The sequence below is a fragment of the Xiphophorus hellerii genome, chromosome 4 (genome assembly GCF_003331165.1).
Source record: "Xiphophorus hellerii strain 12219 chromosome 4, Xiphophorus_hellerii-4.1, whole genome shotgun sequence".
In the NCBI taxonomy this organism is placed as follows: domain Eukaryota; kingdom Metazoa; phylum Chordata; class Actinopteri; order Cyprinodontiformes; family Poeciliidae; genus Xiphophorus; species Xiphophorus hellerii.
The window spans coordinates 22,137,443-22,164,791 of NC_045675.1; the positions used below are offsets into that span (position 1 = coordinate 22,137,443).

A 27,349-nucleotide genomic window follows, 5' to 3' on the forward strand; every position below is an offset into this window, starting at 1 on the left:
CCCCACCACCATCCCCATAGCACAGTCCAAAAATAACAAGGACATCTCATAATGAAAAGAAAGTTGAATTGTAACTCTTATCTAAAATTACAAGGTTTGAACTGGAATTACAACTAGTATCCTACATCCTGCAGTGACAAAGACACTGATATGCAACACTCTGTCCACTCTGTATACCTGGGACCTGAAGGCCTGTAACTCTGCTTGGAGTTCAGCAATTTGTTCTTCGCACTTAGCCAGCTGAGCTTGTGCCTCCTGTCTGCTGAGAAACTCTTCATCGAACTAAAATGAAGAACACAGATCAACCGTTAAAAAGCTTTAAAACAGAATTAATGCAACAAACCAATCAGATTCTCAATTCTTTAAAAAAGGCAATTCTCTAAAGTACTTCAACTTTTTACTAAAAGTTTAACAAATGACATTATGATTAACCATTATTTAACAAATGCATGTAGTGGTAAAAATTCCCATCACAAATATTTTGCAGAGCCTTTGACACAGCTTGCAACAAAGAAGCTAAGTCAAATAAAAACACAATGTTTTTAAGTGTCAGTCACAATATATGTATGAGATGCACACAGCTGAAACTCAAACTTTACTCAAATTTACTACTAAAAACCAATTTCAAGTTGATAGTTTGCTATGTTATATTTCTTTGTTATACTTGCCTTATGTGCCACTTCTAAGGCTCGTTGTTCATACTCATCAACACGAGCTTTGTCCACACACACCTCTGCAAAGAAAATAATAGTTCAATTCAGTCAAACTTCTTTACAGAACAGTTGTCATGGTGATGAACTGCCAAAGGTGTTAAACTTGCCCAAAAGGTGGCTGAAGTCCACATCTAGGCGCTTGCGGTAACTGAAGTCGGGGTCAGTGCCACTGCGATGCAGCACAATTTGAGAAATGCATTCATCAATGATCTTAAAGTATTGGGGCCTGAAAGTCAAGATGAGAAAGAAAGTCAAGGGAGATAAAAAAAAATAATCACAATGAACTTAACTAAAGGTTGGTACAGTTGGTAGAATTGTGAAGTCCAATACCACTGATGGCCACATGGCATTAGCTTGAAAACACATTTCAAGAAATATTACTTTTCATCATAAAACTTCAGAAAGTTTTTGGGGTGTTTTTTGCTTTTTCTTTTGTTGTTGGCTGGTGATGACACTAACATTTTTCATAAAAAAGTGTATAGTGTATATGTACTGTATATATGTGTGTATATATGTATATACATACATAAATATATATATATACATACATACATACATACATACATGCATACATACGTGTGTGTATATATACATATATATATATATATATATATATATATATATAACATGCATTTTAATAAAAATGAAACCTGGGAAATACATGATAACCCATTAGAAACTACGGAGCACAAAAATCTAATGACCCCCACAAATAACCAAGGCCAAGCACTAATTTGCATTAGGAAATATTTTATTAAACCGCAGCTGACATGCAGCCCAGGGGGAGAAGGAGCAAATTCAAGTGGGTGAGAAACTGTTTGATCTGCTTATTATCTTACAACAATGCCACAGAGAGTGCTAATCTCCTCTACACCAAATCATTAATAAACATTGAGATACTTATAAATAGTGAGCAGCATGAGATATTGGTTTTAACCCATTTCTAAAGCAAAACTAAGACTGGAGATGAAACTGAAGAACTGAAGAGTGTGATCCACTACATCAAGGGAATTCAGCCTGAATGCAAAAGAAGAAAAAAATAATAATCCCACTTTATTCATAGTACTACTGGAGGTCTTTTATTTAATGACTTTAGTTTCTAAGGTAAGCAAGATCTTTAAATATTGCAAGAAACAGTCTTTTAAATTATTCTATTCAGATGTTTTTATGTCTAAGTTATAAAAAAACCTGTTAAATCTGGTTGAACATTTAGGCTATGCATGGCATAAAATCTTATATCTTTACAATCATCACATCTTCCAGATAAAATAACATGCTGTGATCCATACTTCTCAATCTGTTGACTCCCCTGATAAGTCATTTGTATGTCGTCTACACCTGAAATGTAAGCCTCACCGCTGAACAAAACAGCTCAATGGATGCCACAGCAACACCAAAAAACAGCTAATATGTGTCATGGGCAGGGCTAGCACTACTGTCCTCTTCTGTTGTTGGCATTATTCCCAGTGTTACACCACAACACAAATTCTTTATTTTAAAACACAGACTTTGAGCATAGTCCAAACAAATTAACCTTTGTGGTTTTACTTTGCTTTACCAATCCAAAATTCTAATCTAAGGTCTAATCTAAGGTCTTAAGACCAAGTAATATAGAGGTCTCCAGTAAATGGGTAGAGAAAACAAACAGAACTCTTAGTCATGCATGTTAAAGAAAGTTATATTTAAGACTTTTAAAGATTGTTCCATGGTAAAAATTATTTTAATTTATGACCTACATAAACTTAAAGATACATTTTCTAAACGCTAACATTCCTTGTTGTGCCCCACATATTTCGATTACTTTCTTACACTCGTGCAAAAAACACTTGCTGAATTGGATTCTATTATCTGTATGGCCCACAAATAATCTAACAACCCGATTGGCTTCCTAAAATTGAGATAAAATTAAATAATTTGTATGATGTTTTATGCAAAAACCCAGTTAGTACATTAGTAACTATGTATTTCACAGAATGCTTTGTTGAAACTACACAGCTAAGTAAGGCTCAGAGTAAAACATGCTATAATGTTATGCAATGACATTACAGCAAGTTAATATGATGTCCCGATGAACAGCGAATGAGAGAATAAAAACATGAGGAAAAGGGTAATTGTAGAAAAAAGTTTAAGACCTTTCCAAACAAAAGAAAAATGATAGTATTGTAAAAACCTAATTAGTTTTCCAAGATACATAATGTCTAGTTCTCAGAGCAAGAACAATAAAAGGTATTTAGTATAAATTAGTTTCACACCACATCAGATCCCTTTGTCAATGATAGCTGATACCAGACAAGAGAAGAATGAGAAAAAGGTGAGTTAATAGAAGCTCATTTTAAATCAGCATTCAAAAATATGATTGGAAAAGCATATTTTGATAATTTTGTGAAACTAATGTAAAATCAGTTTGACTCTAAGTGGATACTTTCATGTTGACCATGTGGATTAGTTAGCAATGTAAATTTTATTTGATGGCTGTAATTACTTATTTGTTCAGCAATTTTATCAAAATTGTCCAGCCTAGCTGGGAAAAGCGTCTAAACTGTTCAATTATTTATCAGCTGCAACAAAGTACTGTGAGAGGCATGAATATATATGCTCTGTGTCCTTCGCTTGGGTTTTAGCTGAAGAAATTTAATCCCAACAACGCAAAGGACCACAAATGTGTAATTTCTGGGTGGGGAAAATGGCAGGTAATACATTTTATACCTCTGAGAACAAAAGCTCCACCTTTTGATCAGCCTCAGGTTCAAGTCAAACCCAGCTGTGAGTGGACCAACATAAAATAAGCCTTTGAAAATTTCCTCTAATAAGAAATGAGAAATGCTCCAGAGCCCTTGCTGCTGTAGATGGCTTGGAGATTAAAGAGAAAGCATTCTCTTTGTTAGCCAAAGTCATCGAGAGAGCTCAAGACCCTTGGTCTTTGTGGGAGTTGGACCCCCACAAAACCAGACCTTTTAACCAAGATGCATTATTAACAGTGCTCAAATCTACTCAAATCATTGCTTTCATTTGATGCTGGGTAAAATGAGAAGGAAATACTCAAATCTATATTAGCCTTCATAACAATCAAATTGTATAAATACATAAAATTCCTTATTGAACTGAAGAGTTAGGATTTTCACAGAAAATTTATTTTTGAAGCACTAAAACATAAGGATATGAGAAAGTTGAGACACTGATGAAAACAAAACAAAAATATAGAATTCAGACTAAATGTTGCCTGGGGTTGACGTTTTTACCTGATCAAGTGATCGTTGCGTATAAGCATCAGGTGCTGCAGGATGGAGAGGAAATAGGGCTCTGCACTGCTGTCCTTCACCATGCTCAACACAATACTGAATACATCTCCCGCATCAGTACAAAAAGTCAAGGACTCATAGATTAATGAAAACACTGCATATTTACATGAAAAAACTGAAGAAGCAGATGAAATAAGAAAGAATAAGATCCTGGATTTGTGTTTTGGCTCAGAAAATGTTATCACTTCCTCAGGATAGGTTGGCCATGAGAATGTCCGCTTGGAATTCATCAAATTAACACAAGCAGACATCAAATCAAATATGAGTTGCATGTTTTTTGTTCAGTTTCAACAAGGATATTCTATTTCACTCCTGATGTCTTCCAATCTATGAGAGAATTCCATCATGTCCTCTTCCTTATGCTCCTCAAAAACCTTCAGCTGAATGTCCAGAGCCTCATTCCTGATGGTCATTAGTTGCTAAAGGATAAATAAATAAAACATATGAAAAGGGAAAAAATATGCATATAAAATGAATTTGATTTTTTAAAAAATAATAATTTTAGTAATTATATTAAAAGCAAAAATGTAAGCTCTATAAAGACAATGAACACCATTGTTCAAACTAATATGGAAGTTTGGACTCTAACTTTTCACCTTAATTAATTTTCTTCCATGGAAGCAGCAGAACAATTGTTTACTAGAGATAAACATGTTAGGTAGATTGCATAAAGCCAGCAGAAAGATTATTAGCTGAGACACTAGACACTTTATTGGTTTCTGACTGCTGCACATACTGAGGACGTGCAAACTCTCCTCAATGTTTAATAAATTTTTTGCTGGAGCAAATCAACAATATTTCACTGAAGTGGACAACTCATTTAAATATTAATACAAGGTGAGAGTTTATAGTGTTTGTAAGTGTGTGCGTGTTCTGGGTCATGTTTTACTTACCGGCAATATCTCTTTGAGGCCACAACGCATAAACTCATTTCTAATATGAAGCCTGAAGTCCAGCTCATCAGGAGATGTTACTAGGGCATTGATGAGCTGCATGCATGCCACCTGCAACAAACAACAAGGGTACAAAGACAGAGAGAGTGAAAAGTGGGAGAGAGAACCAAAGAATGAGATGACGAATTTCTTCTATGAGCAGTTGATGAAAAGCACACTGGCATGCATTTGAAATGAGCCATGTCCCTTGGAAGCAGAAGACCATAACTAATGCATGTCTATTTTTTCCAGTCACCCACTAGGATGGTGGTTTTAATATTAATGTAACAACTGTAGACCCATAGACTGAAATTAACTAGCAGTCAATATAAGGGCAAACGGGCTATTTAGGACAGAATTTCTGAATGCCCTCTGAGTTTGGTTTACTAAACAGTGACTGCAACACCAGCTGGCAAGCAAAACACAAACAGAAAAATCAATTATTGACCACAAGAAGAAATTCACTCGTGTGAAAAGAGGGTATAGCATTACTATACATTGAGGGGGCTTAAGGATCAGTGTCAGCTTGATTGTTACTTAGTTTTCAGGGCATTTATCTTAAAAGAGTAAGAAGAGTTTACTATTGTGCTAAAAGTAAGATTACAAACTAATTATCTTATCTAACATAGCTTTGGAAGTATTGATACCTTGAGAGGTTTTTTATATTATTCCCCGCGATAGTTCAAATGCAACTGGACCCCAAAAAGCCCATATAATTCAGTGGTATCCAGGTGTAGAGGAATAGCCCTCCAGACACAGAGCTATAGATATTTTATAAGGGGTTCAATATGAGTGAGTATAAGTGAAAGGCCAATAAAGAAAATGTGTGAGGAGCTTTCTAATATCTCACACAAGGTAGCAATGTGCAAAGCCTTCCAGTTATTGGCAACACGGCAAATATGTCCAAAAATCCTTAAAAACATATCAGACGTTTACAGCAGTAGCATAGTCTTGCACTGAAAACAATGGTAAGGTAGGATCAAAATAATTTCCACACATCACTGTAAGGGAATTGTGGAAACAAGTTGCATCTCTGGGTCACCAATTAATTATAAGAAGTATTATAAGACATGTACAACCTTCTTGTTTGGGAGGTATACTAGGAATAAGTATTTAGTGTCCTACCACACAAATGCAAGTATGTAGAGTTTTTTTGACTACTGCTGGAAATGTAACTGGAACTGTACTTACTTAGCCTGATAAAAAATCAGCTAAAAATCACCTATGCTTTGCTTCGTACAGTGGGTCGGGACTTTGGCTATTGAGAAACAATTGCTTGCTGGAGGCCTGGACTCAATTGAAAATTTAAACAATTGGCATTACGCATGTAATGCACCAGCTCGATAAACCTTACCGGAAATTATGTGTGCTGTAAACAACCCCGTAGGTAGTAGGGGCCACTGCATCTTTACCTCCAATAAAACGTCTTCTTAGACATTCTTCTAAGACTGAATAGCTTCATTCACTTCCTTCTCTGCCATTGCCAAATAACAACCATAGGCAAACGACAATTCCAAAACAGCACAGAAAGTAGACATCAATCACTCACAACTTCGGCGGGGGGGCTGCGCGCGCGTCGTATGTATCCAGTCCGGGGCGGGGGGGGCTAACCCCCTTGTTTTTTTGCGGGGGTTACGTTCCAAAAAGAACCCGCGATATGCGAAATCCGCGAAGTAGGAACCTTTATTTTTTTTACAATTATTATACAATAAAATACTCCATAATACATTGAAACCAAAGAACAAAACCTCTTTACAGGCCCAAACATTTGTTTAACAAATAAAAAGTACTGTATAAACAGTTTTGTTTTGTTTTTTACAAATAACTACTGTACTGTAAAATAATCATTTTAATATGAACTGAAAGGGGATTCCCGTACCCGAATTGCGGAGATCAGCGCCGCCCCACCGTGACCTGAGTTGTTGGATTAGAACGGGAGAAAATAAAAAATGATTATGAAAAAAAACAAAACAAAGTGCAGTAGCACAAATAGTGACTCCCGTGTATTCCACTGCTCTTCTGACTGAGCCGCTGCAGCCTGACTCCGCTCTGTAGCGGGTTTTTTTTTTTTCTTCTTCTAAAGCCCGCGGTGCAGGTGTGTTTTTTCGAGAGAAGAACATAGTTATCGGTAGTTGTTGTCGCTCTTTTTTCTTCTGGGCAAAAAGATTCTTATAAACCGACATGCCACCATCGATTATGTTAAATTTGGCAAGCTGTTTTACGTATGTGTACATATTAAACCGCAACGTTGTTGACACACAGGTAGAGAAGAAGCGGAGAGACTGTTTAGCCAATCAGAATGCAGAACACAATGCACGATGCAAATCCGTGAAGCAGCGAGACCGCGAAAGGTGAACCGCGAAATAGTGAGGGTTCACTGTACTCCGATGTTGTTTTGTTACTCATTCTGCTGCAAGTTGGCTCAATTTTGACGTGCAAGACGTAACCGGTAAAATCCGGTTTAGGATTTTCAAAATAAAAGATCCGGAAGTAGTTCATTATTTCTTGCGCGGCCCGGTACCAATTGGTCCGCGGACCGTCCGGTGGTTGGGGACCACTGCTATAGATAACCTACAGAGTAAGTTAAAGAAGACACTGAAGAGGCAACCTAGAACTCTGGAGATGCCTCGTTTCCGCTGAGCAGTACGACTCAGGTTGGTGCTGAATGCTATTTTGTCTATTTCCATTGTAAAAGCGGACCATAAAACCTACCTGTACCACAACACTCCTAGTGTAGATAACAGTGGTGCAATACTATTAGTACTGAGTTTATAGTTAAAGTTGGTAATTTCATTGTAATTTATCTTTCACTTTAATGAGCTGGTTGTATGCAGTTTAAACTTGTATCCAAGAACCAATCATTTAACAATAATACCAGTTTTCCAAAGAAAACAAGACCCTGTGTGTTTGTGTTTATGCATGCATTCATTTCCCCTAAGTCACATCGCTAAGCTATTGATTAAAAATTCAGACATCATATTTACCAAATGTGTTTCCACATTGTTGTTACAAACCAGTGCTGTCCTATTTAGAACAACTCATAATCAATATTTAAAGTGTCTATATCAGCAGGGAGATGGTAAGTTGTTGTGTATAAATCAGAAAAATATCTTGTGCTGTTTACTTTGTCAATGTCTGCCTTTATAGTCTTATTGTCTGGTTTAACTTTGAAAAGGTAAATCAAATTTGGACTCATTAACTATATTTTAATCATCTGATATCTATCTGAGCGTTAGTCCAGAGAAAGTATGTGCAAAGGGAGCAGATGGAAAGGAAAGTGCTTCACACTGATTTGGACTCTTTATGACGTACTTGCTGACTGAATGTAATTTGTGGCCATGATGTGAAGTTTCAACAAACATTGAGGACATACTATTTATGATTACGGTGATGGTAATAACAGACTGACAAATAACAAACATCATAGATGAATTTGTGGGCCGGCTTCTAATTTCTGTCCCATCTGTGCCTAAACTGATGATTAAATTGGTCATTTATGCTCAATAGAAACATCTGGTCCTGAATATCTATGTGCATAGGATTTGTTTTAAGCATTATGATGTTGCAAGGGTAAATTGAGAAATTCTTTTATCATTCCTGCTCTACATCTCAAGTATTAAGAGCAAGTCTTTGACAAGTTTTGACAAAAAAAAAACAACAAAATTTAATTGCTATATAGCAATTAAATTTGCTAATATTAGCAATAGTATGATTGTAATCATACAATATTTGTGGAGGTCAAAATGAATCAACTTATATGCTCAAATCTAAGGGACTTCTTTACGCAGTGAATGTTTTAATGTCTCCTGGTCTGTTTAACCCTCCCGTGGTGATTCTTGATGGAGAAGGGGTCATTTAGATCTCCAAGTCATCAGCAGTAGTTTAACTATATATGTGAATTACAATGTAATTCACTTAGTTTGGACCATAAAAACAAAAGAACATTGAACTCACTTGTAGCTGAATGGAGCGATCTCGCAGTCCTTGCACAATTGGACTAAACCGCTCAATGGCTCGCCACTCCCCTGCTGTCGTGATGGCCTCAAGAACCTTCTCCAACCTGTGCAAGAGCATGGAATTTATTTGAGATAAATTACTTTTAATGTATTATGATCACAAACGAGATAATGACTATAAACTAGTTCATTAATTTAGGAACAACCTAAGCAAAAGTACAGTTGTATTAAGAAATAAGTGCTATGTTTTTGGGAAACAAAAAAAAAGTTAGTCTGGTTGATGAATAAAATAAAACCAACATACGTGTTCTCCTCGCCAACAATGCAGATGGCTGATAGCAACTTTACAACGTCGGTCATCATGGCAGACTGGCTGGGGTCGATGGCTCTCGCTAGTAAGGCAAGGCTTTTCTCCTCCCCCAGAATTCGATCCAAGCCATACTGCAACAAAAACAGTAGATTACTCAGTCATATCGCAATCTGGGTAGGAGGCAAAAAGAACAATATGCTATCTCAATTGTTAGAAGATAAAAATTAAAATATAAGGACTTAACATTATTCCATAGTTTCCATGAAGCCAATTTTTTTTCCCCGCATGACAAAACGTGTGACAGACAAAATGTCATATTTAAAGAGAACAGTCATTCTGGCCGTCTGTAATGTTTCATCCAGGACGCGAATACTGATTAAAGGTCTGGCTCAATGCAGTAATTATGGCAATGAAATGTCAGTATAAAATGTTGTTGAACTGAAAAATCATTATTGGTACATTGCTGTTGCACCATTGTGTTTTTATTTAGACCTTACTAGAAAATCTAGTTTTTATTTCAAAGCTTGAAGTATTTCCGTTCTGTATGCTGAGGTAGTATGTTGACCTGCAGTTGGTCAGGTTGACCTGGACCTGACCAACTGCAGAAACACCAGATCATGCTTGTATATAAGGCATCACTGAAGGGAGATGAAGGGCACAGGTGTGCTCATCATTCTGGAAGAGGGTAAATCTGGACTAATAAGATCACATGCCCTTCTTTGACTGCTCCAAAGTCCAATATTTCTACTACTTTTCAAGTTAAAGCCTTTTTTTCCTGCTAGCCTCACTTATTAGTGGTTTTCTTATGGCTACACAACTGTTAAGTCAAAGTTCCTTGATTTACTTTTGCATTCTTCGTGTGAAAATGCCTTTAATCTTTCCATGATGCATAGCTTTGAGTTCTTTTGTTATTTTCTTCAATTTTAGCAAATGTTTAAGTGTTTGTCTATCATGGCCATTCATGATTTTTTTCCTTGAAGACATCGGTTCCCCACCTTCCTTTCGGTTTTTAATAATACATTGGACAGTTCCTAAACCATGTTTTAGTAATGTCTGCATTACTAAATGCAGATGTCCCCTCTGCTTGTTCGATGCCAATGAGCTGACTCTTCTAAAACAGACTAAAATGTTTTAGCGACCACAAGTTGTGTCTGTCAACATGCTTGATTAAGAAATGAGAGGCTACTCATCGCATCAGTTGGGGTTAAATAACTTGTTGCCATAAAGATAACCACCTATGCAGTGATTATCCAATAAAGGGCTTGTAACCATTTATTTTGTTACATCCAGCTGGGAACCTTTTTGGCCAGGTAATGTATTTGTGCAATAAGCTGTACATGAGCCTTGTAAATTTCGAAGAAAAGTAAATGACAAAAAATAATGGCACAGAAATTACACAATTTTGCAGTCATCCTAATTTGTCATTTTCCTAATAGGTTGCTGCAAGTCAACCATGTATAAACCACAACTCTAGTATTAATTTAGTCCTTTAATCCAGGAACTGTCTACAATTCTTGACTTTCAAGATCTAAAATGGATTGTAAAACTGAACTATCCCTCTGTAGCTCTGAAAGAGCAAAGTAGTCAATGTTGTTGGATATACCATATTTTAAATACATAGTACAGAAAAGGAATTATATTTTGTGAAAAAAGTCTTAAACTAGTTAAAAAAAAAGAAAAAAATGTTGTACTCTTCAAAGCACACTTTTTTAATGTAACTTTTAGAACATTATTATAAAACTGTTTAGAAAAACAGAAAATTTGCAAAAATGGGAATTGACAGATGAAGCAAGAAGAAAAAAAAACAGGTTCAACAGACAGCTGGTAGAGAACACCTGTCTTCTTGGCATAGTGGGTACCTGCTGTCCCAAGATGCCTCTCCAGCCCAGGAAAGGTCTGGGCTTACAGAAAGGCCTACGGGTAAATGCTGGTGTCTGGCGCCTGTTGAGACGCAGGATTACAAGGGACCCTACAGCAAAATTTATGCCAGAGGGGTTGTATATCTGTCTCTGCTGGCTTTTAGCTTCATATGAGGATTTTTTTTTCTCTGTAGTAACTTATGAATTAACGGCAGAGAAAAAAGGCTTTATAAAATAGTGTTCACAATAGAACACTGTGGCTGATTCAATATGACACTCAAGGGATCATATTTTGCATCTTTTTTAAAAATGTAAAAACGAATAAATATATATTTAAAAAATCAGTTTTATAGCTTTTATACTTTCATTGAGATCTTAAATGAAGCAATTCAACCAAAAATCATTAGTTTTGATACAACAATGAATAATATATAAATAATTAGTAAACTTTGTACAGGCATAACATAAATAATTTAATATCTACCAGTAACGTAATATTTTTCACCCATCTAAAATGTAATAAAACCAAACATAAGTTATTAGGTTAATGCAGCTTTGGGGAAAAAAGAAAAATAAGAAACTTTAAAGTGTAATAGTTTTAGGTTTCTTACCTCTCAAGTTTGCTCATCAAAAACAGACACATTAAATAGATATCATATTAAATAATTCAAGAATACATGTAATGCAGTGTTTATTGCACATATTTTCTATTTAGAACATTATTATTTTATATATGCAAATTATTGATCTAACATATGCATAAATATTATTTGATTACTGTGATGGGCATTTGGTAGGCAGATCACTTAGTGAAAGAGTGTCAAAGTCTAGGCCTTGAGAGCTGGTATTCTGCAATGTCACAAGTCCAAGACACATGAATCAAATGACTGAATTAACTTCTCATGCTCTCAGGAACTCTACATAATCCAGGTAATGTGACTGAGTTATGATGACAAAGAGACGCATCTAAAGTTGTGGAACAGTGGCATCCATGGCTGACGTTTGACATAGTGGTATGTGCTATAGTCCAAGAGAACATGGTAACAAGTTCATGTGTTTGATTGACAGTCACTGGTAAAATGTTATTACCTTAATGGTTGAACCATTTCATTGCAGTATTAGCAATTTATTAAATCATTTGTAGCTTCAAGAGGAAAGGGTGGAAAACTGACATTACCTTATTGTTCATGAAGGCTTTGAGACACTGGACAATTTTATGTTGGTTTTTTTTGTCAATCTTCTCCGGCCTGTGGACATGACACAATAAAGATGAGGATATATAGCCCACTACAGAAAAAACGAACTGAATATAAACTTACTGTTTCTTGAAAAGCAACCTCTCCAAAATGTCCAATAGTAGTCCAAGGCCCTCATGCCCAAAGCTCTGCACCCAACTGGAAAAGAATACAATAAATCAATACCACAACAGCTTGAGACTGACATCTGACAAGAGCAATTTCATACTCATCAACCACCGTGCAAAGTTTTTAGACACAAAAACAAGCAGAAATCCAAACTCTGTGCTGAGAAGAAAGGCAGCAGTTATAAATGTTGCAGTTCTTGCCTGAGAAAAAAAAGGCTTCACTAAATCAGTTCAGACAGGGGGAAACAACAAAGCGAAGGCACACTGAAAGAGTCCAGAACTTTATGATGCAACATAAATATTTTTCTATGAAATAAAAATAGCCTTAACAATATTTTAAAACTAATAATCATTGAATCTTTCTTTAGATTGCAAAATTAATTTTGCACAAAAGTGACTTTACAAAAACTTCAATTTCTCCAAAACTGATAAAAGATTCGATAGAAACTGGTGATCAAGGCTACCAGATGTTTCAGGGGCCCCTGAACTAGCCCCTGCATAGTTCAGGGGCTAGGTATTGGATCACCAATACCTAGTTAATAGTGATCCTAATAGTGATAATATGCAGTGAAAGCAGTTTTGGGCAAAGGGACGATTTCAATTCTTATAGAAGGTACCCTTTGACAATTGTCAGACAAGCCTCTCCCTCAAAAAAAAGATGTATCAAATTACCTGTATGAAGGCTGTCTTTGTGTGCTCCACATTGTTTGAACTTATGGACACATCTTGGAGAAAATGGGCCTTAGGGAGTTTTAGTGAGTAATACCTTTTATTAAAGAGTAATACTGAAAGAACAGAACTAACATCTAATATAGATGTATTTTCTTGCTGAAAGCTATATCTGTCAGAGACAAAGTGTATCTAAGAATAAACACTGAAGTTAGTAAAGACAATAAAACTAAATCTAAGGTTGGTTTATTTTCTCCAGCTTTTCTCTTCAGTATATCTCTGACCTTAACTCGTAAGGAGTCCTTTTAAATCCTATGAACCACTGATTTGATTTAGTCTCCAACATTCAAATCATACTGATTTTTTAATAATTTAATTTCCAACATAATAGTAAATTACAGTCAGACAAAAGCAGCAAAAACTTCCAGATTTTAGTATAACATTTATAATCAAAGAACGTTTTACATTCAGAATGTGAAAATGGAAATAAATACAAAATTTTTAGTGCCTTCACCTCCCTCAAATAAACCTGGATATAAGCTTTGAACATTAGCATTCACTCATGATCATTTAATTAACCAGCAGCATAGCATGCTTTCAAGCATCAAATCAACAAAATTCTCAAGGTGGAAAGATGGAAAGAGAAGCTGTAAGCTGAATTGAATTTCTTGAGATGAGATAAAAGCTATGGTGTGCCCATGAGGTATATCTGTCTGTTTTTTGTTGCTCTATTGTTTCATCTATATTAATGGAAATGTGATTTAAAAATTGTGAGCCTAAATAGATGATGAAACACTATTATTTAAAAATGTTTGTTGCAATAACAGGAATCCAGTGGGAAACTTTATCTACTAGCTTAGGTGTGCTAAGGACATAAATTGTAAACAAATTCTTTAATCGTCCTTTAAGAATTTGAAGTGTGTTCTGAATAAAGTAAATTGTTCTGAATAAAGTAAATTGTATTCCTTCTTTAGAAAAACAAGACAAGAAGGAGACTAGAATTGAGCAACTTCGAGATATTTTTGAGTGAGGATGAATGTGTTACAGGGTCAGAACAAAAAAGGAGGGAAGAGGTAGACAAAACCTGTCACAGCCTTGATGAAGATTGTGAAAGCTGCTGCCAAGGAATCTGAGGAATGAGGCTTTCATGTTAAAGAAGAAAGAAAAAAAAATCAATTCAGCTTTCACTCTTGAATGTGCCATGGCCCAGGCCATTCTGGTTATATAGAGTACACAGCAACAACTTCATTGAAATGCATAGTTCAGGGGCAATTGCATGTTAGTTTTTCATCATCAGTAGGTGAGGCATAGAGCAAAAGAAAAATAATCCGATGATCTATGGAAGGAATTATTGCTGCGGAAACCAACAAGCCTACACCATCAGGATCTGCAGCTATAAATTTTAAATTTGCCTTGAAACACATTAGAGAAAAGTGGAAGGGATCGAGGTGACAAATCGGCTTTCAAAAGCTTTTTGAAGTTTTAAGCCGTTAGACATTTTGAAGATCTTGGAGGTCAGAAACCGGCAATGTAATAGCTTTCTGCCATGTCCTGAGAAAAGATTTCAGTAGCAAGAACAATTGTGCAGAGTCCATTTATAATAGGAGGGTGTCTCTTCTCTCTCTTCAGAAGGTCAAAGAGAGCTGGGGAAAGACAAATAAAGCAAGTTTTCAGAACCTGCAAACTGTGCAAATTTATTTAATGTGTAAGAGGAGTTAAAAAAAAAAAAATCACACAACAGAATTTTCCAAATCTTTTTTGAACACTGCATGTGCAGTGGAACTCAAAAGCGCTCCCTTTCAAATTGGCAGATTGTTGATAAAATTTCAATTCAGATTTTTTTAGAACCTTAATGTTATATACATAATATACAATTAAATTGGAAAAAAGGAGACCTGTGAAAAAATGCCAAAAATAGCAAAGCTGCCTATAACCTGGTTACATAAATGTCTTAAGATAACTGTGCTCTTTGCTCCTTTTTCTTCAATTTCAGTATTTGATCTTCTTGAATACAGGTCTTAACCTGAAAGAAAGTTCAGCTGCCCTAGTGGGTCACAGTTTGCAGAGAGGTTGTAAAGGATCTTATTATTAAACAAATGTATCAGCCAGGAGATGGGTACAAAATAATCCATAGCATTACCTGAATATCATGGTAGTAAAAACAGTCATCCACAACTAGAGGAAATGTGGAACAAAAGTGACTTTACAAAAACTTCAATTTCTCCAAAACTGATAAAAGATTCGATAGAAACTAGTGATCAAGGCTACCCAGAGGTAAAGTAGTAAAGATTAGAAAGTTCTAAATGAGACAGCAATGTCCTACATTCCATATATGTCTGGACAAAGAGGTAGGAAGATGAAGGCAGAAGCCAAAAAATGACTCTCCTAAGAAAACGCCAAAGCCTAGCTGAAATCTTTGAAAACTTTGTGGTAAAATCTGTAATAATTTGATTAAAATCAAACATAGATGTTAGGGCAACAATTCAAAGATGCACGTTTGACACAAAAACAGCATGGTGTAGCAGCAAAAGATCACAATACTGACACTAAAGCATAGCAATAGTACAATCATGAACTGGGCTTCCTTTTCTTCCGGGGAAACTAGGGCCTTTTTGTTTAGTTTTTTTCAAAGCAGATGAAATCACAACCAGATCCAAACACCAGTTAATTTCGACCCAAAACTTTTTGGGTCGAAATGAAGATGAAGAGGGGTTTAATTTTTCAGTTTTACAGTGAGATAAAAAAAAGTCACATCCAAATTAAGACAGTAAACAACCAAAGTAAACCAGATAAAAAGTCTATGGATAAGCTGCAGAGGGCTGTGCACAGTGGAGCTCCACTAAATTTGATAGATGTGTTGAACTTTTACCAGGTACAGTATTCATTTTAAATTTACTAATATTAATAATACACATGGTTCCACACCAATAAATCTTTGTTTTTGGGTCAATTGTATAGGATATGTGAAAAACTATAAGTGGAAAAAGTCTAAAAGATTTTTGTCCTAATTTCATTTGTTTCACATCAAAAAGTTTAATAACAGTGAATAATTTGGATTTGAAAGCCACTACATGCATTATTGGGCTGCACAGTGGCACAGTTGGTAGAGCTCTTGGTAGAGTAGTTGATAGAGCTTCATGCCTTGCAGTAAGAAGGTCCTGGGTTCGATTCCCGGCCTGGGGTCTTTCTGCATGAAGTTTGCATGTTCTCTCTGTGCATGCGTGGGTTCTCTCCGAGTTCTCCTGCTTCCTCCCACAGTCCAAAAACATGACTGTTAGGTAAATTGGTCTCTCTAAATTCTCCCTAGGTGTGAGTGTGCCTGTGCATGGTTGTGTGTCCTGTCTGTTTCTGTGTTGCCCTGCGACAGAATGGCGACCTGTCCAGGGTGAACCCCACCTCTCGCCCGGAACATTAGCTGGAGATAGGCACCAGCAGCCCTCCCCAACCCACTAGGGACAAGGGTGTACAGAAAATGGATGGATGCATGGATGGATACATGCATTACTGGGACTCAAAAACACCCCACAAAGGCTAGTTTGGGGTGGGGGAGGTTTAGCCGTTTCTCTGGTTCAAAAGACCTAAGACAAACAACCAATGATTTTTTTTAGCAGATGCTGAGACGATAATTCAGCCATTTGAATCAGCAGAGTTGGGTCGCAAATACACTGAGAACATGCAGGAACATGATCCTAAAAGCCTGGGGTTGGTGTACTTTATACTAAAGTTCACAATAGTTTATACACATTTCATTTGGCAAATGCCAGTGTAGCAGATATGAAACCATGCAAATAGATTATCTGTTAGACAGATCAGAAAAAAATCCATCAATAGTCATTACAGTCTATCCAATATGGTTTTGCTAGTTATTTCCAAATAAGGACATCGACCAAACAAGAACGGCAGCCAAACAGAGCCTTACAGAATTATTCACAGGTGACCAATTTAGGGATAAAACACAACTAAATCTGTGTGATGTCTTCCTGCCTGTTAATCCTTGAGCAATTAGGTGTTTTTTTTTTATTTGTCATACAGCCTGTCTAAACAACTAAAGTATTTTATATTCAGTTTGCTTATCAAACATACTCTGCCAGCCCTTGGGTTTCATTAGTTCCTAGCATCTGGCAGCCCTCCCACATCCCCAATGAGAAAACTTCAATTACATTCTCTCCCTGAAAGTCCTCGGTCTGGAGCCATATTGAGCACAACTCATCACAGTGCTGTGAAAATACATTGCTGATTTACATTGAGTTGTTCACACAGCCGCTTAGAAGGACAAAGAGGAGACACAGAATTTGTATGTGCTTTAACACCAAGATAATTTTAATAGTAAACCTTCCTGAAGAGGTCTGATTTAGAACAGTGTTGTTCATTGCCGAATTACAAAAAATCTAATTTCTGTGCAAAGTCTTTCACTTCATTCTTACTCCAAACACAATGCTTTGTATGTTCAGTGCAAGGATGTGGGCTGTCCCACTTCTTTATTTAGTGTGTAGGAAAGGAAAACGAGTACAGTTATTGAGTCAGTAAAAAATAATTGTTTCAGAAAATTTGGAAACAAAGGGAAAAAGTTTCACTTACAGTATCTTCACAAATGGTACAATAATTTTTTGTGATATCCAGCTTCAGGGTTTCTAATGTTCCATTATGCGAGCGTTTTGTATAATTACACAAGCATAAAAAAGGTAAAAGCTGCATTTTTTTCTGCAATTAAATCTATGTTAATATAATAACCACTATGAGTAGCTTGAATAAATTTAATGTATTCTATGATATTGGGGGGTTTTTTTTCCAACAAACAGAAAATTGAGAAAATAGCATATTTTTATGTTGCAACTATTTTGATTTTGCAACATATATTATAATATTTGGCTCAATTAATTTCATAAGACCAGAAGTGCAGATCATCATTGGATGTTTAGATCATTTTGAAGGTTTTCTGGCTCCGTCATCCTGGTAGGAATCCCCAAAGGGAGACCAAGATCAGGCTGGAGGACCTCATATGTTCCTTCTGGCCTGGTTACATTATGGTATCTTCTTGTATGACCAGGAAACTGTCGCCAAGGAGAGGGATGTCTGGGTTTTCCCATGGACCTCCTAATCTTTTAATCACTATAAAGATTGTAAGCACTAGCTGAGATACTGAAATGTTTTAATTTCCTACCTACATAATAATCAGAAAAACAAATAATTTTCACTCAAATATAAGGTTGTTTGGTGAAGCGCATAATATTGGAAAAAAATTAAGGCTGTCATCTCAAAGAGTTGACAAGCTTTCCTGAGAAGCAAATAGTCTTGAGCTGAAGAAAAGGCCTTATCCGTTTAACTTTATTGTTAAGGTGTGTCAGCTAGAATCCCTGGAGAATCCTAAGAGTTTTAAGAAGTCAGCAAAAGTTTTGCACTCCACAAAACAGAAATACACTAACTTCTAATATACAGTTTCAATGAGAGCATAGGTCTTTAAAGTGAGATAAAGCAGGAGGCTAAAGTTAAAGCAATGTTAAAAATCTAAAACAAAAGAAGAAATATTTCCACAGGATATGTAACAAATGTTGAAATGAAAAGTTCTTTAGAAAAATACCTTCTGCATAGGAAGCATGCCTCATTATTTGTAGTTCATGGCAGTGTGAGGCAGAAACGGCTTCCAAGGTTTTGTTTTTTGGTATGATGTAAGTAAGAAACAAGAGTGTTTACCTTTGTGGAAGCTAAACTAAAAATAAATGACTGTGGAGCCTTAAACATGAAGGTCAGTTATAATACAGTATCAAAAACCAATTTCCACATTTTTGTCAGATCCATTTATCAAATCCATTTTATACAATTACATTGTGTGGCCTTGCTGAACCTATAAGTTAAAGCTGTGGCCTCTTTTCATGAAAAGGGACAGAGAACTGAAGATGCTGAGGTAACGCATAAAAGAGTCAGACAAGTGCCAGAATTATGAAATTAACTTTAGGTTGGTCTGCTCTACCAGAGAGATCCAGATGGGAAAATATATCCTCCTGCCTCCCCTTGCAGGCTACACACACTGCACTGAGGAAATGCTTGGGAGCTGTTTGCATCATTGCCAAGAAAGTGACACTGATCAGCATCCAAAAACTGTGGCAGACAAAAAGGTTTTACTTCCAAATCAATCCAGCAACTCAGGACTTTAATGGCGCTATTAGAAGGTGAGAGGTTGATGCCGTTTCTAGCCAAGCCAGATTTATGATCTAGTCCATACTTTTGTCATTAGGCTTGAGTCTGACAGTCTGATCAGTGGTCCCTTCATCAAACACCAGAGCTTACCAGCCACATTTCTCCTGACAGTCACTTTTACTGAAACTACTGCAACATAAAAAAGAAGGAAGACATTTAGAAATATCTATCCACTAAACTGAAAGACTCTAAACAAAGACTGGAAAGGCTTTAAAATAACTTAAAAAAAAACAATAACCTAACAGCATGTTGCTGTGTTATTGTGTTACTTGACACAATTACAGCTTGGTATTTTTATATGTTGATGTTACTGAAGAATATTGTTTGAGTTAAGCAGCATTCTCTGTACACATGGCTTCATATTAAGTAGAAATAGTTGAGCCCAGCATTATTCATGACAATTTCAGATTTAGATTTAAAGTAATCTTGTAATTTTACCAACATGTCTCTGCTGATAGGAAGTAATATTAATGTTTTGGATTTGCCCAGTCAGCGTGCCAACTTGTATCCGGCACAAAATCTGTGGAGAGACCCAAAGACTGAAGTGATGGCAAGCTCAGCCTCAAGGACTTGGAGCTCATCTCAAAAGATAAATTATTGAAAAGCCACTGGAAACAAGCAATAAGCCTGTCAGTAATGATAAGTGTTTATTTGCTGAAATGCCAATAAAGGCTCTTTGCCTTAATTATTGAAAATAGTGTAAAATACTTTTGACATTTTGTTATAATGTAAATGAAAACTAAGAAAGGTTGTATTTTATTATAAAGGATTTACATTTTGTAATCTCCCAGGTGTCTAAACTAATTTGGGCCTAAATGTTTCAGTTTGCCGAGACCACTCGAACAAGTTAGAAACACTTTGAAGGTTAACCTGCAAACTAAAAAACAACATTGTTGGAAACATTTCAGAAATTAGTGCAATTTCATTATGTTATCAGATTATGTAATCTGATCTTTTTAACACTGAATAGATTTTTAAACCGCTAAACTAAACTGTTAACTATTTAGTTTATCTAAATCATTGATGTGCAAACTCAGGATTGCCCAACTAAATATGTGAAAGTACTTTTACACAAGCAGCCAGCTCCTTTGAATGCTACTTCACTTTTGATTAAGGAAAATGAGACATTTTGTGTCAAAGAATAGAACCTTTTAATGCCTAATGTGCCGCATTAGAAAGCAGGCCCTTTTTTATAGCCGCTTTAACAAAGAGAGAGAAAAAACAGCTCATATACATTAAACTAAGATAAGTTTTTAAGTAATACAGTTCAACTATGCATGTCATAATTAAGACTATGATTCTTAATGTTAAAAGTTAATGTGAAATGCCAGAAAGGAAAGAGGAAAGAGCCTCGATTACAGCAAAAAGCATAGCGACCAACTCTCTCATTAACACAGTTCAGGTCCCTTATTCAAGTTTATTAAGATCTGTTGGAACTGAAAGACCATAAAGCAGTTCAGAGTTCCAATTTAAACATTTGAATAAATTTAAACAAAGTACTAAAATGTAAAGGCAAAATCTGAATTAAAGCACATTTTAAAATGTATAATTACAAAACAGGCAACATATACAGTGACTTAACTAAAGAGGGAACTTTAGTAACCATTATTAGACCTTAATATCTTATCTGTACCTCACAGGGTTGCTTGTCAGGGACACTCGCAATGAGTCTAGACAGGCAAAAAGACGTTCGTCCATCACCCCTGACTTCAGCTCACTGAGGAATTCCTGCGGAGATATCTGATGGCTTTTCTTCAGGCTACCCTGAAAAATTGAAGAAAAAGAAAAAGAAAATCCCTTATATGTCTACTCAAATTTAAAGTAAAATACAATAAAACCAATTATGACATTAAGTTAACATTAATTGGTCCTTGTATGGGTATGGCCAGCCAGTGGGCAGGCCTGGTGGGTAAGAATTTGGCACCACAGTTCAACCCATGATATTAGCGTGAGATCCTTTACCACCCATTGGCAACAGCAGTATGCACAAAACGTATGGCACACAGCAACAGACGGGGGAACACGAGGGGGACATATTCTACATATTTCTCATATCCTTTATCTCCTACACATTTTTTCAGCCATTACAACAGTTTGATTAGTTGTTAAAAAGCGGTAGTGTGTTTAAGCTTCTTTAAATGCACTATGAGTGTACCAACGTTCATGGTGTGCAGACCAGTCAGACCTAGCAACAGGTAAATATCTTTGCACAGTTTATTTCCAAACAAACCAAGAAAACTGAAGAATGCTGTTGGATGCAGATAATGTTAGCTAAATGATGACTGGTTAATCTGCCGATATTTCACATTAAGCTTTTTAGCAAGAATACTACTCTTGTACTATGTTCAGGGATAGGTAGGAACTAGCTACATTTACTCAGTAAAATTTTCTTGAATATTATTATTATGAACCATTGTTAATCTTGAATAAATTTCTGAGTACTCTATCCAATACAAGAAACTTCAACGAAGAAAGAACAAACATATTTTAATCAAAAATGTATGAGACACAGACACACAAAGCTTTGTTGTTCTAATGTTATTGTCTGTCCTCTCAGCATATTGTGCCATTTGGAGATGAATAATTTGCATGGTACCAAAACAGACCATGGCTGAAATATTCAGTAAAAAAAGAATGCAGCATTCTGTTTCTCTTGCACTTTTTCACACATCATTGTCTGATTTTGAATTTAAAGACGTAGAATTCAAAGATCGTAAATAGGAGTGCATTGATTGCAGTTTTCTTACCAATTGTCAATTACCATTCTTTAAAAAGCCTGACACGATTTTGATTTTAGCCAATGTTTTTTTTTTTTTCCTACTGAAATGTTACTAAATATAGCAAGAAAGTTGCTGAGTTGGCAACCGTGGAGTGACTATTGTTGACTGCAAACGTGCAGACATGACCTGGCGGGCCGATCTATCAGTCAAACCTCTCTTGTGAGAGAGCAGAAGACAGTGATTGATTTTACACTTTTATTGAGGTAGATAAGATCGGAGGATAAGATTGTCTCTAAAGCATAAATCGGTGCACCCATAACTGGAAATATTAGTTTCTTAGACATCTGCAACATTATGAGCTAATGCTTATCTTAATCTGAGAATAATTAGTCAAGATTTTCTGGTGGCTCATGGGGATGTACCAATTTATTGGTGCCAATTTTCTTAATTTACAGTTAACAATAGTCACCCCATTGTTGCCAATTCAGCAACTTTCTTGATATATTGAGCAATGTTTCAGACAAAAAAATTTTATAGGGCAAAATTGGAATTGGTAATCAGCGATGGGCCAGAAAACTGCAATTGGTGCACCCCTAAATGTTACTGTTTAGGTCATTAGCCTATTGTTTATTTTGTCTTGATAAACAATATGGTTATTCTTTCATTTGAAAGGTTACACAAAGTTTTGTTAATGTATTTTTACTAAATAAAAAGCCTGCTTACTGCCTCCCACTTCAATAAATAAATAAATAAATAAATAAGCCATAGAAACCCCCTAGATATATTACTCTAGAGCCAGATGTGGGTAAGGCATAATTCATTTGTCAACGTTGATCAAACAAGATTGGTGATAAAAGACATCATGTATGTAGAACTTCAGAAAGCTGCATTGGCTACCCTATTTATATGATTTTCAAACCTTTATTTAAATATTTATTTTTAAGTTTATATACAGGAATAGCAATAAAAGTGCTCAGTAAAGATATAAATGCCAATCCATTTATAATGATTTTGCAATCAGCAGAGAAAATAAAAGCTTAAACGTGACTTTGAGCAACAGACAGCACTTCTTATAGGTTATATGGTTCTGCATAAGCTTTCCCCCCTCTACAACAACCATAAATCATTCAAGTTTGACTTTTTTAAATGTCAAAATATGCTTTTGAAGAAAGCAAAAAGAAGTGACAAAGGAATCTATGTCAAGAAACAAAAGCTTGTTATAATTTTGAAATAAGAAAGCAACTTCAAAAGTTCTCAAAATATCATTCGGTTCACTTTAAAGGATATCTGCTTGGCATCACTTCACAGGGGCATCCTTTGACCTGACCTGCTGTGGGAGCATAGGGTAACTTCCACTGCAAATAATACATTTCTCAGTGTGTTTTGCCTGTGTGGAGAATGCTTGGGGCCCAGTTGATACAAAGAACAACACATCTACTTTAACCACCCAAACTAAACCCCAAGACAAAAGGTCTTTAGGTTTAACTTGTGGTCATAATGTGCACGCACACTTAACAGTCCATAAAAAAAGTACTTTAAAATGTAAATGTACATTTAGTTTTCATTAAAAATAAATAAATTTAAAAAAAACACACAAAGCAATGGACAATATATACCCAAAATTGTCTTAAAAACATAAGACTATTGAAGACCACGTTTTCATTCGCCTCAGGTAGAAATTCCACCAGGGCTAAGGTTTTAGTGAGTGCATCAGCAGTCTTTTGAGGCTCTTTTTTTAATTTACTTTTTAAAAAGAGCAAGCGGGAAGACTTGACAATTTCACATGTGTCACAATGTGTTTTTTTCCTCCACTGTAGACTATGAGCTTTCTTCATAATGCCCTTAAAATAACGTCATTATTATTCTGACATTGACCATAAAATAAGCCTTGTAGGATTTCATTTGAGGGTTTTTTTTTACATGCTGTTATCCTTGAGGTTTTTCTTACAAAAAAAATGTTTTATTTTGAGAGAAGCAGGCCTTGTCAGTAACTAGATTTTTCAGCTTTCTACACATAAAGATAAACATATTTTGAAGTTCATAAAATAAAACACCTGCCATAATTCCAAATAGGCCTGAAAAGAGAAGTGCACATAGTCTTTGCATAGTAAAAATTTTGCAACAGATTGTGTTGACCTACATTTGCAAGGTAGATGAAAAATATCTTTGACAGATATGCAAAAGTTTTAGTGGTAAGGCAATTTGCTAAATATTCATTTCCCTTTTTTTCCTCTTCGAACAGTGAAAATAAAATCTTTTAGGCAAGCATTTTTTGCGAAGTTGCATATGTCTTCCCTCTTGAATTGAAAGTTTGTTTACTTAAACAGAATAAAAATATTGACAAGTTTCATTTTTTGTGTTTATTTTCATGCCCTTAAATAAGGGCAAAAATTTTGCTGTACATGTTTTGTTACTTGCATCATATTAAATGGCAATACAGTATCCCTGAAATATTTTAGGAACAAGTACTTATTGCTGTACTTATTTGTGATCAGTATTGCAATAAGATCATGAAGATTAACCTTGAACCGGTTATTAAACTGCAACAAAAAAGAAAATCAGTGAAGCGAGATATTTTTTAATACGGTATAATCAAAATCTATGTTTGTCTTCATATTGGTTTGTTTTTAAAAAATTTGGGGGGGGGATTCTCAAAGGGTAAATGAGAATATACCTTACAATCTACACTAAATTATGCCAGTTGTGATGTTTTTACTGGGATAGAAAATAAGATTTATGCATTTCAAAGTAGCAATATTGCTACTTTGAAATGCATTTCTACCCTTTCCAAAAGATTTTTCTGTGCTTCAGGAAAATATTTCGTACTCCAGCTTTCACTTCCCTGAAGCACAACACAAAGCAAGGGTTGGTCTGATGGTCTCTAAATAAACACTCCATGAAGTTCAATCTACAGAGTAATTACTTTTTTGCATGAATCAGTAAAGTTATGAAAACTTGCGTGCATTTTTTTTCTCCATAAGAATTTGAAAATAAGAACAGCAAAATCTGACTTGAATTTCAAAGATCTCTGAGAGACAAAACTAAAGGGATCTCTGAAGATTCTTGGTGTTTCAAAGACAAAACTGAGTAAAACATAATTTCCTGCACAGCAAGGGCACTCCAGAAAAAAAAATCAAACTAGGGGTCGTTGAGAGATACACTGGTTAGTTCAAGTCAACTACTGCAATACACACAGTCCAAGGTCAACAATTATTTTGAGTAACAGCTCACATGGAAAGTGTTTCTCAAGAGGGCCATGTACCACATTCATACAACAGTGCCTTGTGAAAGGTTATTTGACTTTTTTCCTTTGTTGCCTTACAGGATGAAACTAAAACAAATGCATTTTAAGATTTCATATAAAAGCTAGAAAAAAATTGAATAAATTCACTGAATTCATGAAAAATAATCTAGAATTTGATTTATGTTCATAAGGTAGTCCTCTAAAATGGTAAAAAGATCTCATTGCATGTAAAAATGTTCACATTACTAATTAGCCAAACATTAAACCCGCCATATACTGTATATCGTTACTGGAGTCAGCATGCAGGCCATAATGCATTTGAATAAGTAGCATTGAAGATGAGGTGCACAATCATAAGATTAAAGATCATCAAAGCTATTACTTTGCACCCACATAATAGACTTTTCTGACCAGTAATCATCCTGTTCCAACAGATGTTAACTGCTAAAAAAAAAACTGCACCATACAGCCATCACCAATTTCTGATTTTCTTTGAAGTCTGACCAGATATTGCCAATTTTTTATCAACTTCAATGTATTTTTACCAAGAGATACAACAAAAAAAACACCCATCAGGTTCACTGATAGAGGTAGCAGTTTTAAATCCAAGTGAAAATGAATGAACTACAAGATTGTTCCTATTTAGGCATCAAAGAATATGTCCATAACAATTTTCATTAAACTCAAAGGGCATATCCCAGCAGTTGGACATTGGCAGTTTTGCTCCACTTGCTCAGTAGAAATTGTTTTTGGCAATTAACTGACAATTAATGTTCACAGACAAATAAAGGAAAATTGTCCATTTTTGATTTCTTTCTAATTGAATTGTATACCTCAAACATAAAAAAATGACATGACAAACTAGATGGAAAACATACATTTGGTAGTAAACTTGTAAGCCAAAAAACTCACCGCTTTTGAGGCTGCAAAAACATACTGGAGGACCATTTCTCGCTTTGTATTAAGGTCTTTTTCCCTCAAAGGAGTCTTTTTGTCCTCATTCAAGTTCATGTCCTCCTGAAAAAGAGTGAGAGATGTTTGTTCAAAGACAAATACAAACCGCCACAAACAAAATGACAATTTTGTTGTTAAAACCACATAAACCATAAGTTGTAACATGATATGAGGAGCTGTTTTTAACACAATAAACAGTTTGTCTATCAGTTGAAAAGAAGATATGGAGTTAGGCAAATAGAAATAGCAGCATCAAGTTTCCTTTGGGTTATATGCATGTAGTTTGTTTATAAATATATGATTTCTCTGTTCTGCCAGGGCACTTTTTGCTATGAATAAATACAGATGCTTTGTGATCTGAAGCAAGTTGGGACGATGTCAGCCAGTACAGGTGTTTGAATGGGTGCTTACCAGTTTGACTCTTAATGGCAGTGCTTGGTCCTAATTAGAGTAACTAACATGGTCTAAACAATCCTTCCTGCCAATTACTGATATTATTGAAAAAATTAATCATAAGCTCTAATTGGGTTTCACATCATTTTCCTGCTTCACCCAGCTTCTCTAATTGACAACGTCTTGACTAACCAAAAGAGACGATGTAGATTCTAAAGCTACTTTTAATCACACTTAATAGCATGTGCACTGTTTTGGTTCATTTATTGTCATATTTTGAAAAGTTATTGTAATGCAAGGTAGATATTTCACGATGACCTTTAACATACATTTTTACTAGAAAATATTTTCAAGATTGCACAATGCAAAGCATGTACATTCTGTGCACCGAAAGGAAAATGCCATCAGCTTTATTTCTTTTTTTATCCCTGTATCTCATTTACTCTTTTTTAATTAAGTTGCTTTTTTGAAGAGACTCAGCGGTGCAGATGCAACCCATTAAATCAGCAGTCATTGCACCAAAGTGGTATTTTTCAAAAAGAGCAAAAACAAAACAAAACAAAAAGAACACAGTGGACAGAGCTTGGCCTTTGATTCAAGCATTAACCAATTAAAACAATCAAAATGTTCAAATTTTTAATACACATACTGCACTTTGTTTTAGCGAGTGACTCAACTCGCTGTGATTGCATCTGAGTTAGCAGCGCTCACAGAATTAAAGGAAAAAACAATTGTACAGATA

At 35.5% G+C, this 27,349-nt stretch overlaps 1 protein-coding gene across 2 annotated transcripts in view; it reads right to left on the minus strand.

Moving 5' to 3' along the window:
• Nucleotides 1–27,349, minus strand: part of LOC116719126 (protein diaphanous homolog 3-like) — a 168,245-nt gene that overhangs the window by 136,155 nt on the left and 4,741 nt on the right. For both annotated transcript variants that reach the window (XM_032561519.1, XM_032561518.1), the window contains 12 exons: nucleotides 26,173–26,277; nucleotides 20,930–21,060; nucleotides 12,389–12,463; nucleotides 12,247–12,316; nucleotides 9,205–9,341; nucleotides 8,899–9,004; nucleotides 4,906–5,016; nucleotides 4,313–4,431; nucleotides 3,953–4,069; nucleotides 821–939; nucleotides 669–733; nucleotides 178–282 (listed from right to left, as the gene is read on the minus strand). In XM_032561519.1, the coding sequence (XP_032417410.1) occupies nucleotides 178–282; nucleotides 669–733; nucleotides 821–939; nucleotides 3,953–4,069; nucleotides 4,313–4,431; nucleotides 4,906–5,016; nucleotides 8,899–9,004; nucleotides 9,205–9,341; nucleotides 12,247–12,316; nucleotides 12,389–12,463; nucleotides 20,930–21,060; nucleotides 26,173–26,277 (1,260 nt within the window). The remainder of the gene's footprint in view (nucleotides 1–177; nucleotides 283–668; nucleotides 734–820; nucleotides 940–3,952; nucleotides 4,070–4,312; nucleotides 4,432–4,905; nucleotides 5,017–8,898; nucleotides 9,005–9,204; nucleotides 9,342–12,246; nucleotides 12,317–12,388; nucleotides 12,464–20,929; nucleotides 21,061–26,172; nucleotides 26,278–27,349) is intronic.